Raw genomic sequence first — 18,884 nt, 5'->3', positions numbered from 1 at the left:
GGAATGAAAATTACTGACAAGTAGTTTGCCCAACTGGCAAACAGAAAGACTAGCTAGCTTCAACTTTAAAGCCATTTTAACCTACTGAGATACCAAGTGCTTTTCTGCAGGAAGTATTGATAATTTCCTTTTAGTGCCTTCTTCATGGGATGTGAGATTATATCAATTAAAGGAAAAATTTAGAAGAATGTAGGAGTAAGATGAGGGAAAGCAGTTAAGACATTTCCATTTTAAAAAATAAAAGAAAAAACACCCTAGGCAACTCTATTGATTGGGACAAGACATGTTTTCACATTTCCTACCATATTTGTCAGTGGCTCAGAAACAAGCTCCAGTAAATCGGCTAGCTTGTGGCAACAACGCTTACCTACATGGACAGAAACAAGCTGCAACACATCAATGCTCCAGAGCAGAGGTAACCCTGTTTCGGAGGTTTACATTGACTGAAGCACTCTTCAGACAGTTGTGATTATGCACAGTTACGAGTACAGCTATAATAGAGCACATGATTTTCCATCTTGCAAAGAAACTCTTTTAAGGTCTCTGTAGCACACAGACAGCACCTGCATTCCTGACTGAGCTGCAAGTTATTGCCCGTCAGCTGAAAAACACAGAACACAACATTATGGGCTTGCCTACCATAGCAAAGCAAAGAAGAACAGGTTTACGTAAAACCTCATGCTCAGCCTCTTGGACTTCAAGGACACCACGCCAACAAACTTTCTATTAAATGCTTTAACAAAAGCTGTAAACTTAAAATCTTGAATATTTTCCTTTCTAGGCACAGACCAAATGGATCATTTGTTAGTAATCATTTGCTTTCTTTATGCTTCAGGCATTCCCATCTGTAAAATGGGACTAATACCTCCATAAATCTAGACAGTAAATGTTAAGTGCTACATAAGAGTCAGATATATCATTGTCATTTCATTTCTTAACTTCAAAGATCTATAAGAAAATATCATTTTATATTTACAACTTCAGTCCAAAATACAAATTCTTGACCTTAATTCATAAATAAATAGGCCTCCCATGTGGACAAGGTTAAAGTTACATCTGTTTGCATTAATAACAGTAACAGCTGTAGACAGGATATGAAAGAACATTTGTAGACATGAAACTGTAGGAGAAACTAAAGCAAAAAAGATAGCCTAACTATGAGATCACTGAGGTAAGCTTGGGAGTTTCTTGTAGTTAAATTTCAAGCACATCATCTCATTTTTAGTGAGCTAGGAGTCCAGAGGGTAACCACCTGTGTCAATGCCTGCAACTGCGGTCAAGAAAGCACCTAGAACCACACACACCTCCCATGCATTTCTGGCACACACTTTCTCATCTCATCTCTCCTTGTGTTTCTGATGAATCCACATGTGCTGCTGGAGATGCCATGCATGTTCCCACTTAAAAAAAACCCTCTGCCCAGATGTGCTAATCCCCTGTGGCAACCCACTTCACCACACATGACCTCCAATGGCATGAACTGACAAGGTCAATGACTACCATGCCACAGAGGTTACTCACGCTCACTGACGTCTTCAATGTGCACACATGAGGGTTCCCTCCCCCTCCTTTAATGCAATTAAATGCTTTTTATTTAGAAATTTGCACAATTTATATGCATTTTTCTGTCTCCCCACACACAACCAGCCTCCATGAAAACCATTCTCTGCGGTAGAGTCATCATTCAGCTGGTCTCAAGCACTGATTTTATCCTCCCCCACCACTTTCTTCAATTCTTCCTTGGGATTATAGCAAGGGAAAAACTACACTGATGTGGAAAACTGCTTCTTCCCCTCCTCTTTGGATTCAACATTGGAGTCCAATACTGCTTCTCCTTTATACACCGGCACAGGAAACCTTTTAGAAAGGCAGAAAGGAAGAGAAGAAAAAATAAAAGAGTAACCAAAAAAAGTTTTTATGTAAAGACCATTCACAAACTGAGCTACTTTTAACTTTCTGCATCAATAGGGTTAGATATCTCACTCACTTGGAAATCCAACCAAATACGAACAAAAGGTTGTCTTGTCTTTCTCCCTGTCACTTTGAAATTAATCAATGAAAACAGGGTAGAAACTGGTTTTCAGAGCAATTAAATCACAAGCGAGATCTTATCCTCCCAAGTAATGCCTTCTACTCCCGGTCACTCCCACTGCCCCATAATCAACCACAGCATCCTAACTTCAGAAGCCTTAATTGAAACCAGTGTAGGAAGAGCACCATCCACTTCAGTGGGTTCCCGACTTAGAAGATGACCTGAAACATCTGGAGAACATTTAGTCATAATCCTGCTGCAAAAGCTCACACCACATTTGCAGGGGTTCTTTACTCAATATGCATCTGCTCGGCAGGTCCCTCTCTCGGCAATCCTTGCCTCTGTTGGGCCAGAGCAGGCATTTGCATGGCTGTACAGCCAACCAGACCAGGGAATTGATTTTCCTGGCAGTGTAAATCCTCATGCTAGCACAAAGGAAGTAATAGGGACAAGCAGTCAGCGCAGGAAAGGACCATTCCTTTCAGCAAAAGGCCATACTTAAGTCAGACTGAAGTAGCCACGCAGCTCCAGCCCCAGCTCCCTCCTCAGTGTCTTGATTATGGCAAGCGTGGGAATTACCAAGCAGCATGGAAGATCAAGTTGTTCAGCTCTGCAAAAGGGTATCTATCTAAATAGAGAGCTATTTTCACAGCTTGCCTCTTCTCTCACCAGCTTCCCCTCCCTTAAAAAAAAAAAAAATGATTCAAGCGAAAAGATTTGGAACACGTCAGTCAGAGCGTTCCCATAACTGGATGCAGAGTTGCCAAGCAAAGCAAAGGAGGACAGGCCACCGTGCTGCAAGGGAGCGAGGACTGCAGGCTTCAGTTCCTAAATGGAAGGGTGCTAACATTTTCTCTGGCAAGGTAAACAAACCTCGCAGTACAAAGACTGAATGACTCCATGGAACAAAAGGGAAAATAAGGTCAACCAAAAAAAAAAAGAAAAAAGAACAGAACAGAACAAGAAAAGAAATAAGAAGCAGCCAAGATATGAGAGATACAACAGATAAAATACACATTCAAAAAACCTCAGCAGGCTGCTTAACTCTGAACTCAAGCACATGGGGAAAAAAAGAGAAGAATTTGCTTCTTCCTCAATTGGAATGTTTGCATAATTGTCACTTTCAATTTTACATAATTCCCTTCTCTACACATTTGTTTCATGTCTAGGCTACCATGCATGAAATAAACCCCTGTATTAGAGCACGGCAGAGCACAGCCTGTCTGTATGACATATGGTACTAAGGAGACTGAGCTCCCCATTTATTCCATACTCCGTTCCAAGAAGGTGTGAACAATGCTTTATCAGACTTAAAATAATATCAGTCAAACAGATAACCACCCACTGGTCAAAATGTGTCTGTCTATGCAGATTTTCCTAGGAGTATACAGCAAAGGGAGCAAGTTAGTACTAAAGCAGTATCTAGGCATCATCATTTTTTCTCTTCACTCCATAGGACACACTGGACACAGGGTAAGTGATGCACCAAATACTTTAGTCAGATATTTTTCCTTTTTTCAAGTTTGATTCAAACAAAAAAAAAAAAGTATCCCTGTGGATATTGGTTCAATTTTCTTCCTATTTAGTGCTCATACACTGATGCCTCATTAAAAAAAGCTAAAAAAAAAAAAAAAAAAACCCTACATCACTGAAATATCAACACTAATTAAGTCCTTTAGATTCACATTTTTAGAGACTTTTTAAAAAAACTACATAAGAGTCAGGGGACAGGATGAACTTTCAGCGTTAGAAAGGGAATAGCATTAAGTAACTGGGCACCCAAGCTCTCATTCTTTATTTATAAAGAGAGACAAAAAAACATTTGAATGTCCATAATCTAGAAGAGAACAAAACAGTATTTCTTTGTTCAGGCTGAACAAAATAGAAAACAGAAAGTTTAAATGCTGTTAAACAGAGATGATATTTAAAGTTCACTCAGCATTAAAGATTGACAAGATATTAGAGGAACTAAAAATTCTAGAAAAATTCCGTATGTCACTGCAAAGCTTTTACCTCATCATCCAGCTGCAACCCCGATTTTGACCTTCTTGAAAGGTATCTGCAGCCACCAAAAAGAGACCTTTGAACACACATAGTTTGGGGGCTAACTGGGAGCAGAAGTTACGAGATGTCAATTCACCAGACTGGAAAATCTCAGCCCAACTTCTGTTCTTTCCTCCTGATCAGGAATGTGTTTCGAGAGAGAAGCATTTACGCTTTTCGGAAAGGCTCGGCTGCCATGAAGACACAAAGTCAGTTGTTTTTTTCCATGCCTTCCCGCTTACGCTCCTGCTTCCAGACTCACACTGGTTAAATCGCACTGCTGCGAGCTGTCATTCTCCGAAGACGTGTCAATCTGTTTGTCTAACGGGGAGGGGAGAAGCCCACACTCCTGCGACATTTTGCTTGTTGCCATCAGAGAGGACAGTCTTGCACAATGATTAACCCCTTCCCGGCCCCAAAATACAGACAAGTATGCTCCAGCAGAATTGGCAAGACATGCTACATTTCACTTCCCCCCGCCCCCGCAGGTCTGTATTCTTATTGGCATGCTTTTTGTGTCTTGGTTTATGCTTTAGGCACAGGATCATTATTCCTATAATACTCAGCAGAGACTGAATGAAGAATTACATTGTGCTTGTGTTTTGAACCTTGCAGAGGTAATAGTATGGAAAACACCAGCGACTTCATCCGCTAAACACTTGTAAATGGGATGGGAATTTTTATACACACATACACAAAAGAAGAGATGTAAAAGAACAAAGCAAACGTATATGTGTATCATTTGAGACAAAAATCTATTCTTTCCTCTCAGTACTCGCTCCGTTTTCGCCCCCAGTTAAATGCACTGCAACAATGAATATTCCTTTCTGGCAACTAACAGAAAATCAGAATTAAAGAAAAATCAAATTGAGAAAAATCCAGAACAGGGAAAAGCTATGTTTACTCAGAAGAAAGCATGAGTAGTTGCTCGCTTACCAGGGCTAGCACCGGGACACGTCCCACGCTACGGAACGTCCTCGGCTCTGCAGGACAAGACAGGCTGCTGGGGCCAGCCGCACCAGGACAACCAAGCGCCGGCGGTTTCGGGACGCGCTCTGCGACAGCGGCAACCTCTTCCCAAGCTCAGCTCCGCGTTTCCCGCGGTTGCCTGGGTGGAAGCAGGGCACTAACAACCTCCTGATATTTTTCCTTCTTGTTTTCACTAAACCGAAGTCCAACGCTTCCCAGAATCCGGACTCAGCTGGGTTGACATGTGGGCTTACCCTTTGTATTTCACTCCGCATTTGTCATCACGTGTTTGTCCCTAAGCACCACCGTGCGCGAGCAGTTCACGTTCGGTCTCAGCTGGTACCGTCTACAAACCTCTCTCTCCCAGGGACTGCAGTAAGCAACGGCAGTGAAATCTGCCGACTGCTATGTAAGCGTTAGAAAGGATAGCTCTCATACAGCAGTTCGTGTGAACTATTAAGTAAACCCAATAATCTGATTTTAGATGACCAGTCATATCATACTTAACACAGACTTAAAGACACCAGCAGTTTAGATTAGGGCCATTCTGAGGCCTAATTAAAACCCTTACAGGTTGTACCAACTACACAAACAAAATACAGAGAAATATTGTAAAACATGACACTGTTTGGGCCACATATCATAGTACCACAAGAGATGCACCTAAGCACTGACTAAAGCACAGGCCACAAATATATCAGCAAAACCTCTGCTCAGTAACAAACTGCAGTGGTCACAACCAGCTGCCCTTCATGCAGAAGCTCGGTGACGTAACAGGGATCCAACCTGCAAAGTTCCCCCTGAAGCTTTAAATCAAACAGACAAGAACACCACCCAAATCCCACATTACACTCAAATAACTAGTAACTAATTATAAAAACCAAACATTAACCCTACAGAGGATGATGTTTCTGGCCCAGGACTGCCTGCAGGATTCGTTCTGGCAGAGCTAAAGAAAATCAACTGGCACATTTTGACCAGGAAGCCAGCAAAGAGCTTAATCATTTTTACCAGGGAGCCTAGAACATCCTCCCCTGGAAATCCATAAATATCTGCTTATACAGAGCAACGCAGCACCTTTCAACTGCTGAAGACAAATAATTTTGAGGAAAATTTTAAAATGCAGGTGCACACCTTAGGAGCTGGTGAACTTAACAGGAGCAGCCAAATCATTTTGTGAAAGAGGAATAATAAAATCTCAAGAAAGAAAATCCCTACATTTCTCTTCACCCAGAATCTAGGGAAAAACAACCAACTAACCAAATGGATAGTGGAGAAAGCTCCCCAGAGACACTTTCTCCATAGAGTAACATACCTAATGTTTCACACGTCTTAAAGACAAGGCTCCAGTTACTGCTCCAGTATGGGAACTGCAGAGCACTCGGAGAGAATTTGGCACTGGTGCCAACTTCCTCATTTGGGACGAGTGCGGACTTAATTGTTGCTTTTCCTCACCCCGTCCCCAAAGGCAGAAGCCACTTGAGAGCAGGCACAGCTTGCCTCCAAGCTGCATCACAAGCAATAGCTGCCTACAAAACCGGAGCTTCACAAGCACAGAGACAACAACACTGAGCTCCTCCTGGATAAAGGCCACCTAGCCAATATGCTCCACAGCTTCAAAACCCATTGATGTATTTCTCAGCACAGAACAAGGGTGAAGCTAAGAAGCCAAAAACCTTCCATCTGGAAATATATCATGTAAGCAATTTACTTTTTAAAAAAAGACCAAGTTCACAAATCCTAGGGATCCTATCAGGAAAGCACACTACCTATAGTTGTTTATCTGAGGTCATCATGTAGAATTTTAAATTAGACACAGCCTCTCTTTACACTCATTCATAACCTACTTTTTGGAGAAGGCATGTTATACATCTGCCAAAATACTAGTTCATTTTGTAACTGAGGCAATAGGGTTTGATGTTAACACAAGGCTCTAGATAATGCCTTATCTAACAGCTGCCACAAACATCATCCTTTCTTACAAAGAGGCTTAAACTCAGAAAGGTAACTTCATAACAGAAATATGAAGCTTTTCCCAGCCAAGGCCTTTGAGCACTTTTGGCCAGATGTAAATAAGAAATTTTATCCAATGATGTAAAAGAAAAGTTATGAGCTGTATGACATGAAGTTACAGACCACATAAGCCCAGAGGCTCTCATTTCTGTTTCATTAACTGTCTTCCTGATACAAGTAACATAGGAAACATCAGTATCTATCAGAAAGCCTCAAAACAGCGCTCTCTATAAGAGTTACATCAGTCCTTCAGATGCAACCATCTCCATGGCAATGAAACAAACCTAAGAAGTAGCAGCTCAACTCAAAATTCCCATCCAGTACCTGCAGGGCCAGCCCGAGAACAGAAACCCCCCACCCACTCTCCTCACCACCAAATACGTGTCAGGGGCTGCTGGGAAAGTGTCAGTAGCATTTGAATAGGTTTATCATTTGTTTGATGTAACCAACAAGATTACCATGCACACATTAAAACGAATGTACCAATATCTGCAGGGTTTGATGGATGAGCTGATAGTGAATGTGTTACAGAATCCACCTGGTTGGAAAACTATTGTCATTTTCAGCTAAAAATCACATTAGCAAATTTACATCACAACTTGGTGCTATTTAGCTTCAAACTAGAATATCAGAGTAAGTGGTATTCTCTTTTTCTGGAGAGAATCTTACAAAATATTCAGTAACTACAGCGAATAACAATATGACTTTTTTTTCTCTCTTTTAATACATTGTATGCTTTAGTAAGCCTGAGAAAGGAGGAGGGAGGTTTTTGCCTATCTTGCAACAAAACCCCTCTTGAGACATGGGTCCATGCTACATCAGGAGAGCTCCCCAGTAAATGCATGAATGAGTGCTTCAATGAGATGCAAGATTATAAATCAAGGGCATCAATACAGGAAAGCAGTTTAAGAGAACTTAAAAATCCCTAAGTCAAGCTAAACACAGATCTGTATTTTAAGAGTAGGAGATGACACCAGAGAACCAAAGCTCAGCAAAATCTTACGCTAAACTTGCGCTCGTACTGGTATACAGTGCGGTGCACACACTAGAACTATTTCGCTGATAATACATCCTGCACAAAAGACAACATTAAAACATCAATTAGTGGGAAGGGGGGGGGGGAATCCTCTACTGGTTCACACAGGAATATTCGACTTTAACTACAACCTACTGAAATGACAAATGAGGCCAGAAGACACCAGAGCACATACTTGCTCCTGGTTATAACTTCCATCCCACCTTTTGTTCCCTGGTGCCAGCAGCAGCCTTCCAGCATGCTCTCCTGGCGTTGCAGCAAATCCTACCTGTGCAAGCGCATGACCAAGGAAGAGCACACCCCTGCCCCACACGATGGGAAATACTGCCCAGGCTCATAAGCACCAACAGCACCAGCTGGTCTTTTGTCCAAGGATCTCTCTTCACCTCACTCAAACACAACCCGAGCTTCAAAACATGCCAGAGCCAAAACGTGAGCCTTGGTGCACTGAAGTCAGAGGGTTACCCCAGGCTCCCCAGGCTGAGCTCGCCACCTCCCGCAAGGTAGCCAAGAAACGCTGTGCGCGGTTGATGCATGGGTAAGGTGGAGCATGCAGCAATTAAAGAACTTGCCCAAAGCTCAGACAGGAAGTCTGTGGCAGAGTCAGAAAAAAAAACCCATTATCTCGACTTCCGGTCCCCTCTGCTAACCACCAGACCACAGAACACTTTTATTGTAGGATAACATTACAACAAATAGCTATTTTCTGTTAGTAGAAAACCCACTTTATAGTTTTACTTTTAAAAGTTATTTATACTCCAACTCCGTAAGATTGCACGTCAGTCCTGTGACACAGCGTAAACAATTTATCCCTCCTTTTCATGCCCCAGCTTTATTAAGTAATCCCCATAAAAGCAATTATTGGGCTTCGGACTGAAAAATAACTAGAAAAAAAGGACAGCAAATTCTGTGCATCTTTATTTGCATACAGATTCCCTCCCTCCTCTTTCTAAGGTTTTTGCTATGAGGTCTTTTATGCCTCTTTCAATAATCATATAATTATATGATTCCTAAAGTACATGCTGGCAACACTTCAGGGGATTTTAGTCACTACAGGTGACAACTTTTTTCCTCACATCTAACGTTCACAAGGATTTCTTTACACTTCATTCACAGAGAGGACAAAAAAAAAAATTGAGTGACACCCAAACCCTCCATCAAGATAGATATTGGGGATGTCCTCCTCTTCCTTGGCCATTACAAACACAGTGAACTACACAGAAGTGAACTGCAATGAACTTCAATTAGAATAAACATTTTTTTTTTTAATTTAAGTGGCCCATCAGTTTTCCCAGGCACCACGCAACTATTTTAATAGTTTTCACATTCTTTCCTTAATTTTACAATCTCAAAGAAATGCCAAGGTTCCATCAAAGACCAAGAATCCTGTAATTCTATTTCTTCCAATGGCTTTAAGTTATTAACAAGCTGTCAAAACACCATAATTATTTTATATCAAGTTTGACTGATTCCATAAACATCTCTTAGCTACATGCTATCTTGAGCCTTGCTCCCTCTGTGTGCAAGTATGTGCTCGGGCTACACAGATTAAAGAAGATGCACATCCTCTTACGCAGCACTGCAAGAGATGTTTACGGGTCCAAAGAAATCAACAACAATAGTATATTTATTAGCTAATGCATAAGGCTAAATCAGCTCTTCTGTGCTCCAACTTTTTTTTTTTTTTTAATTATCTTTGTGGTAGAAATAAGAGCCATCATTGGAGAACCTACAATCTTATTAACCATCAAGAATGCTTAAAGAAATGACCTTGGTGTCCTTCATTGTGGCACAGTCTATTGAATAGCCAGAGGCCCTAAATTAATATTTGTTTTCCAACTCCTAACCTAAGCATCTCCTCACTAAGTAGGAGCTAGATCAGGGATATGTTAGCATCAGAGTAAATCACTGTAAATTTAAAAGTGAAAAAAATCCACCACACAACTACAGTCATCATTTTAGAAATCTATGAAGAACTTCTGCCAAACAGGAAGATAAAGTGACAATATCCTGTCACAAACATGATAAATTCCACATTTAGACTACAGGCACAAAGGCACCATATATATTTTGAGTGTATCTCTATCAGAATGCATTCAGAGAAGACAGCCACCGTGTCTTCCCTGCACAGCATGCTTTGGGTAGAAGAGAACAAGACGAAATACAGCTCCCTCAGCCTGTTGACAGTGACCAACAGTTCCCTAAAATAGAATGTTTGACTTCAAAATTGCCACGTTTGTGTGCTGTAACTATATATAGCTAGCAAAAGATTAAAAAAGCTTTGCTTCGAGCACAAAGGGAGAGACAGGAATGGTGCCATAAGCCCATGTTTTGCAGCCAGTAGCACTGGGAAATCATTTTGATCCCTTCAATCCCCTTATCCATGCCAACCACTGACCTTGCAGACGAAACTTTTGTTCAAGTTAGTCTCTTCTTGGCTTGATGCAAGGCAGAGCTACAAAGGAAACATTCTACATTCATCTTGGATCACGCCAGCGCTACACACGTAGCTGCCTCGGCTCATTTTTACCAGGTATTTTGGAATTCTGGATCCAGTCAGTCAGTTCAAAATAACTAAGCTATAAAAATTGAAGTGTTCCTCATCTCTTGTCACTAGGTCCCGAAACAGCCGCCAGTCTCGCTCAGAGCGGGACGGAAGAGCCCTGGAGCCTGTTCAAGTCGTACCGGCCCCGCTTTCACAACAGCTAGCACAAGAGGAACTCGACTGGCAACCAAACACAGGTCTCGTTTCGTCCTAGGCAGCCTCGGACATTATTTTACCTCCTCCTTCATTTTAAACATTTTGAATTAATAACGGGAAGGTTGATTCTCCTTTTAGCATTTGAACAGTATTATTAATAGTTCATTAGTTTTGGGAAAAAAAATATTTTTCAAAGAGACGGACCAGAACCAGTAAAGTAGTGTTCAAGCTCTCTTCTCTATGCAAGGAGCACTGCTGGAGCAGTCAAAGCCCCTGTTGTGCTGGAACACAGCAAAGCCAAAAGATATCTGAACAGCAAGAGCCACTTCACCTACATAAAGCTCTTTTATACCTTTACTGTGATAAACTGAAAGCATTAAAGTGCAGTGAATTGGAAATTGTTCTCACTTACAGCAGGATGTTCTCATGCAACAGATACCACAATGCTCGTCCACCATACTGCATTTCAAAACTTTATTTTTTAAAAAATATTGCATTGCACTGAGCAGGACACAGTGTTTCAGCTTTGCTGATACCATTTACTCTGAAGTACCTGCTGCAGCACTGAAGACAAACTACACGATGGCTCCCCCACAACTTATATCACCATGACAAAGATCGGTCATTACAGAAGCTGAAGCAATAAGCATCACTCTATAGCACTTTCTCCACTCAAGGTTCGCATGCAGTTTAGGATCTACATACACAGAAAACCCACCAAGTGCAGCTAAGCCTGATGAGGAGGGAAGCAGCCTGCAGTGGCTGTGCCTAAACAATTCAACAGCTCACACCAAGAAATAGAAAGGAAGAGAACAGAAGGATACCAAGGGGGGGGGGAAATGAAGAAAAAAAAGAATAAAAAACACAACAAACACTTAAAAAGTTACAAGAAGAAGCAAGATCAATCTAGGTACCTTTACATCAATGTCACTGTCTATGTTCTGGGTATTGTATCTCCTTAACTATATGAATTTTTAAAGAGGTACAGTTGCGTGATACATCAACCTTTTGCAGAGCAAGCAGGAATCTATCAAAGAAGCAAAGTGAAGTATGCCAGACTTATCTTATCCCACTGAGCTCAGTTTTTCACTGTTATTTTCCTATAAAGTATCGTTGTAATATGCAATCTCATTCTGTGAAATAACTGAGATTTACAATAAAAAGTGTCTCTCTAACACATTGGGAAGACAAAAAACTTTTCAGTTGTTACTATACCTTAAGTCAAATGCATTACTACAAAGAAACACTAATTGCATCCAACATTATTACTTGGATTAAGTGAAACATTAATTTTATTATATCCCTTTTATCAGAAATTCTTACCTGCACAATATACAGTACCCTGTATTTTTAATTATGAAGTATTCTATTCTCTTTTTCTAAAAAAAATTATAATCTCACATCTGAATTTTTTCATGCAGGTCAGGTCCATTTCTATGTAGAGACACATGTCAGCAAGCTTCAGTTCATGTTTTACCCCAGGTAAACCACAGAAGCAAGGCTGAGCATCTATGCTGAAGGAGACTCTTTCAGAAAATTTCTGTAAGATTTTAAGAGCTCCTTCAGAAAACCAAAGAGATAGGTCAAATGTAATCTGGGCTAAAAATATAAGAGCTCAGATGGGCCAAACTAAGTAGAACTCAGTATGTCTCTTCGGTAAGCATGAGGGGGACCTTCAGCTGTGCTCAGCTGGGATTTTCACCCACAGTTCAGAAAGCTCAGGTATTTCAAAGCTCAGCCTCAGGTGAGCAAGCCATTTCCTCTCTCTGCGGAAACCACAGCTATGTTAAATAGCACTAGTAACACCAATGCAAGCAGGCAATGCCCGTGCTGGTGGCAGTACTGCATCACGCACGCAGTCACCCCGGCCGTGCAACTCGCCCTTCGCTGCCCCAGCAGGTTTTACTGACGAGGTGAATAGCCCCAGCTCCAACACAAGAGGCAGATCCTTACTCACAGCTGTGCCACCCAACTGTGGTTTGCAGGGAATCCAGTTTCCACTTACTCCTGGCCATGTTCAGCATACAAGACTGGTCACACACTTCAGACTTTCCAGAACTCACCCCTTAGAATCCTTCTCTTTTAGCTCTGTATTAACCCCCTCTTACTTCTTCTTCAACAACAAATGCTTTGAGTACCCGAGTCAGACAAGATGCAAAATCAACAGCTAGGAGAATAAATCAATTGAGACTAAAAGGCCTTCAAGAAAATCAAAAGGAAAAAAAGCATTTAAAGCATTATCAAAAAAAATCATTAGCTTTCCTGAGCTTAAAAAAAAAAAAAAAAAAAAAGGAATAACTCTCCTTCAAAGGCACTATCACTTGATAATTAAGTAAAGGGGGAAAATATTTAAAATCTTGAAGTTGTTTTAAAACATAAGCATGGAAAAAATAAAGGCCAGCACAACATATAGAGTGACATAATCATAACTTAAAAGTTACACAGCTAGGTCAGTGGAACTAGCATAAAACCTTTGGAACAGGAAGTTGCAGTTAAATACACTGGTTTTCTTATCAATGAGCGATCAGAGCAACAGTAACAGCACAGTGTACAACACACATGTGAAAACAGCCTTATCAAGATAACAGCTGAAGAACTCATGGATTCTGTCCAGAAGTTTACCATCACCATTATGCTTTCTGAATTTTGCTACACTGAAGTGTACACAGCAAAAGAGTAACTGCAGGTTAGGACTGCTAGGTTTCACAAGAACAAAAGTAAGGAGGCAGGGGGGGAAGTGTTAACTGATCTCCTTCAGGTCTGCGACTAGTTGCAGCCAGGCCCCAGTCCTGCTCACGTGCAAGGGCAGCATCCAACTTCAACAAGACATGCACCAAGCCAAGGTCTGCCTTTTCAGCTCTGGGATCTACTTCTGCATCGCTCAAAGCACATTTGCAAGTGGATTCTCCAAGGGAGTCTATAAATAGGTTAAATATTCAAAAAAACACACACACACACACCCCAAGAAAGTTAAAATTTCCATACAGTGTTCCAGAGCTTTGCTGGAATCTGTAAAATTGATAAACAAAAGCCAAAAAGAAAACACAACCCCTTGTCTTAACTACTTTGAGAGAACAATTGCTCTCAAAGATCGCATTCATTAACATTCTGATGAAGTTTCCTTTTAGGGCTGTTTTTTATACTTGAAAGAAACATCTATGATCAGAGAGAGCCCTCAAATACCAACTCATTCATTTAGATGCTCTCACTCTGATTCACCAATCACCTTCAAGAATAATTAGCAGCTTCATCTGAATGTAATGAATACACACACATGTTCACATCCATACCACTCATTTCAGAACACAGCTAAAAATCCCCCATTTTTCAGCCCACCATTCCTCGGCCTGCTAACTTTTCTGACCAGCAGGACAGGAACTGGTCCTCCGCTGCAGCACGATAATCTAATGATTTTCCAGGGGCTGCCCATCTCGCCGACCGCCTCTCACGCACACGGGCAGCCCAGGGCAAACTCGCTTGCCAGGCTGTTAACTCCCAAATCGTATTCAGTGGTCAGGTAAGAAAAAAAGAAAATACACACAACTCAGCTACATGTAACCTGAGTTTGAGCCCAATTTATATGACAGAATTTGGAGGAAGAAAGGGAAAGGAGAAGCCTTAACGTTTTATACACAGAGAAAGACTGCTGATTTGCTAGTGGACGGGCTTTTTGCTTTCAATGAGAAAAAAAACAAGTATGTCTTCATGTGAAAGATGTTAGGATTGGGAAATCTGTAACTCATAAATGTCACAGAAATAAGATGCAGTATTTTCTGATACCAAATTCCAAAGCAAGCATTGCCACATTAGTTAAACCAAAATTCAGAATGCTGTTTCTTAAATTATACACAAAAGACCTAAACGGAGTTTCATAAAGCTGTCCGCCAGCATTAACCTTAACTGCTCTTATCAACAGTTCAACATGCAGGAAGAATATGTATATAGCACCCTTTACTTACAAGAACACTAGCGGTAAGAATTTTCTGAAGTGGGGAAGAATTCACAGTGTTTTCAGATAAAAAGAAAAAAACTTCCAAAACGTCTCTACCATAAAATTCCCTCTAATCATAAAGAAATTTAATTTTCAAGGGGAAGCCCAAAGCTTGGCTAGCCTTTTAAACATTATCACAGATTGCTGTAAAAATCAAGGGAAAAACAACGCTAGAACAAGAACAGATCATAATGAACTGCCACATATGCAACAAAAGCCCTTTTTAGGACCATAAATCAAACAAAACTGACTTTCTTAAGTCAGTACTGCTCCTAGGCTGTGAACCCACTTTTACTTTCTCCTCCCTCGTGGAGATGGAAGTCTTTAATTATTATTTATTTTCAAAATATCATCACAGATGATTTTAAGCACTAAAAAAAAAAAAAGAAAAGAAAAGCACTGAAAGGCAAATCTCCTCCAAACCAGAGGAAAGCCACCTGTTGCAGTCAAGTACAATACAGCACACAGCTCCATACTATGCAAAATGACCTTGCAGTTTCACTAATTTACATGGGCATATGTTACTTTAAAAGTAGTTTTGTCCTGATAATCCCCTCCGCTTGCAGCTACATTAAATCTCCCAGGCATTACCCACTGTCAAATGCAGTGCTACACTTCTGAAAAAAATCCTCACAATGCAGAGCGTTCTGCCTTTTCAGTGTTACTGGAATTTATGAAACACACGTGGTTATCAGGGCTTTCAGAGCACCTCAAATACGACATGCCTCCTGGTTCAGTATTGAGGGTTGGTTCTTCTCTCCCCCAATCCATTTTTTCCTCTGTCTTTTGTTTAAGGAGAAGCACAAGAGCTTCCATAGACATACTTTGGGATGGCAGAAGTTTAAGGTCACCTTCTCTCCCCACGTGCCCTCTTACCAAGGTTAACGTTTGGTTGATTTGATAACAAGGCACATACTACACACTCTTTGAAAAGCGTGTAGTTTTCCCCGTCAGCCCTGGAGGGACTGCACTATCATTTGAATCCTATTTCCTGATAATGTGCTCATCATGGTAGAAAATTTCTGCTAGAAGATGAATTTTACTTTCTTCACTGACAGCTGAGTGGAGACTTGGTGCTTTAATTGGACCTATCTGCTGATGCATACTTGACTAAGAATGTGCCCATGAAAAAAAAAAATACAGACAAGTCTGCGGCACCTGTTTAAAGGAAAACAGAAGTGGATAGCTTGCTCATTATCAGTCCTGCGTTGACAAAGCAGTTGGCTTTCCCAATAGGGTCGCACCCCAGAAATGACTCTGCTAAAGGCCAAAGAACACCAGTCTCCACTCTTAACATAAATCCCGTTTCCGTTCCAGTATCACACATCTAGTGCTGCTCAGTGAATACTCAACTAAGTTTCCCTTTTCGAACGTGTCCAGTTCCAGGCTCCCTAAGCCAGGATTTCATCACCCAAATATTACAGCGGATCGCCAAGTCATCAGTGATTTCCCCAGCGAGAAGCTGGGCAGTCAGGGCTATTTGGGGCCACCTCAGATCCACTGCGGGCTTCCGCGGACTATTGCCTGGACTCGCAGAAGTTGGTTCAGAAAAATCCCCCGCACACGTCACCTCGAGGAGGACACAACTGAGTGGCAGACTCATGGTGGCCATGAGGCTACCAGAAAGGAGAGGCCTGTGTGGCAAGAGGTTTGGGCTGGGGAAAAACAGAACGAGACAAGTGAGACAAACAAAATGGATTCTCAAAGTCAGAGTGAAAGATGTTGGAGATCCCAGGACAAATTTGGGATTATTCATTCCTAATTACTGTAACACAGTTAATATACGCTCAAGTGACAGGAAGTCTAGAAGCAGTGGGAGAGCCCAAAAACTTTGCCACGTTTCTAGTGCAGCACGTTGAAGAAAGTTGAGCGAGGGTACCAGGATTGCTCATGATTGCTCATATTTACTCAGAATCCAAGCGATTATGCCTACTAAGTGACTTGCAACATGCTTTCGACAACTCAGTTCTTCCCTTCACACACAAACAAAACAAAAATCAAAAGCCAAAGTCTTAGTTTGTCAATGCCCCTCTGAAAATATTAAATTTCCTGCTCTGCTTAACTTAGCTCAGACAAGGCAGGCAGTATTTGTTCAGCAAATATTGTTTGTAATAAGTTAGACAAGCAATATTTTTTGCCAGCCTATTAACACCAGAAAAAAATATGTACAGTCAACACGAGATGAAGAATTTGTTCAATTACTTCAAAAATGGGAATTACAACCAAGGGATTATTATCCATTTAAACATCTCTTTTCCACAAAATGTCAAACACTAGCCATTTGCTAACAATCTCCGGAGACAGATAAAGTAACATTTTGGCAATGCAAACACAAACTCCACGAGCCGCGGGGGGAGGAGGAGGAGGAGGAGAAGGATGAAGCGGGGAGGAAGGGGAAGCTCCACCATTCACAACAGTATCAGACCATCCCAACACGCCGCAGCGCCGGGGATATTTCGCAGCCAATTAAAACCCCAAACAAACATCTGACATGCCCTAAGTGATAGTTAACATTAGGGGGAGCGAGGGGAAGGCGAGGCGGGGAGGGGGAAGGAGTTAAGTTGCCAGCGGGGCTGCAAGCACCCCGCCACCCCCTCGACCGCAGCCCCGCGATTCCTGCGGGCTAACATCGATGCACGTTAACTGGTGTTTGCAAGATCCAGCGGCCTCAGAGCGCCTTTTAAAACACATATATTTTTTGATAATAATTTTCCGCCCCCCCCCCCCAAAAAAAAAAAAAAAACACCCACCCAAGCCAGCCGCCCCGGCCGCGGCGAGCGCCGCCCGGCCGCGCTCCGCTCTTACCTCCAGCGCTTCCAGGGTGTTGAAGCTGGCGATGGCGAAGCCGTCGATGAGGTCCTCCTCCTGGGAGCTGGACTCGCGGCGGCGGCGGCGCGGGGGCCGCGCGGCGCGGGCGGCGGGCGCGGGGCCGCGCGCCGCCGGGCAGTTCGCGCCGCCGTTCTCCTGCGCGGGGCTCGGCTCCTTCTCGGAGCCCGACGAGGGGCTCTGGTTGCGCGGGTCGCGGGCCGCCGCCTCCCGCCGCCGCACGCGGTCCCGCTGCGACCTCGACCTCCGGCTCTGCCTGATTTTCCCATCCATTTCCGAAGAAGGGTCAAAAATCGAGGAGGAGGAGGAGGAGGAAGGAAAAAAAAAAAAGAAAAAAAAAAGAAAAAAAAAAGGAGAAGGCCGGGCGGGGGGGGGTAGAGGGGGGGGCGCGGGAGGGGGAGAATAGTCGCCCCCCTCCAACTCACCGCTGCCCCTCTCCAAGCCCGGAAGCCCTTAAAAAATGATATAATAATAATAATTAAAAAAATCAGCAACAACAACAACAAAAATCCTGCTGTTCAGACCCTCGGATCCAGGGCGATGGTAATCCACAGAGCAAGGCTGGGTGGCGGTGGCGGTGGGGCGAGCGGCACACACACACAAAAATATTAAATCCACGGAATGACCTTGACAAATTTCCACCCCCCGCCCCCCCACCCCCCCCCCAAAAAAAAAAGCCGAGACGGGAAGAGGAGGGGAGAAAGAGAGGAGGGGGGGGGAGAAGATCTATCTGGATCGAGACGAGGACACCTCGGATTCACTCGGCGCGGAAGAGAGAGGCAGATCCAGGAGGCTCGACCCAGCTCGGGATAATCCAGGCGCGGCGCCCCCTCCCCGGGGGCAGCGCGCCGCTCCGGGGCCGCGCTCCGGCCGCCGCGCACCGCGGCGGGGGGCCGCCGCCGCCGCCGCGCTCGCCGCCCAACTTTCTTGCCGCGGAGCGAGCCAGACAATCCCTGGGCAGCCCCCGCCGCCGCCCGCCGCCGCCGCCGCCCGCCGCCGACCCCTCCTCGCCGGGCGCCGCCGCCGGCGGCTCGCAGCCCCCCGCCGGCGCGGCGCGGCGTCCCCCGCCGCCGCCCGCTGCCGGATGGCGCTCGCCCGCCCGCCCCAGCCCGGCCGCCCGCGGCGCGGCGCAGCCCCGGCCCCCAGAAGCGGCTCAGTCGGCGCTGCCCGGATGCCGCCCCATTCTCCCCGAGCTGGGACGCGGCGCTAGCACCGCCCGGCCGGCCGCGCATGAGCAGGGCTGCCAGCTGCGCGTCATTCCCCGGCGCAGGCC

General features: G+C 43.5%; 1 protein-coding gene across 16 annotated transcripts in view; it reads right to left on the bottom strand.

Moving 5' to 3' along the window:
* FBRSL1 (fibrosin like 1) overlaps positions 1-17,994 on the bottom strand; it is a 548,288-nt gene extending 530,294 nt beyond the window's left edge. For 8 of the 16 annotated variants that reach the window (XM_062590518.1, XM_062590519.1, XM_062590520.1 and 5 more), the window contains exon 1: positions 17,591-17,993. In XM_062590518.1, coding sequence (XP_062446502.1) covers positions 17,591-17,884 — 294 coding nt within the window. In that variant the 5' untranslated portion in view covers positions 17,885-17,993. Of the gene's footprint in view, positions 1-17,590 lie in introns of all 16 variants that reach the window. The other 8 variants (XM_062590524.1, XM_062590530.1, XM_062590525.1 and 5 more) reach the window with 3 other exon arrangements.
* Positions 17,995-18,884: the final 890 nt, after the last annotated feature.

The sequence above is a fragment of the Rhea pennata genome, chromosome 17 (assembly GCF_028389875.1).
Source record: "Rhea pennata isolate bPtePen1 chromosome 17, bPtePen1.pri, whole genome shotgun sequence".
Classification (NCBI taxonomy): Eukaryota; Metazoa; Chordata; class Aves; order Rheiformes; family Rheidae; genus Rhea; species Rhea pennata.
This window is presented reverse-complemented; position numbering and strand designations above follow the sequence as displayed.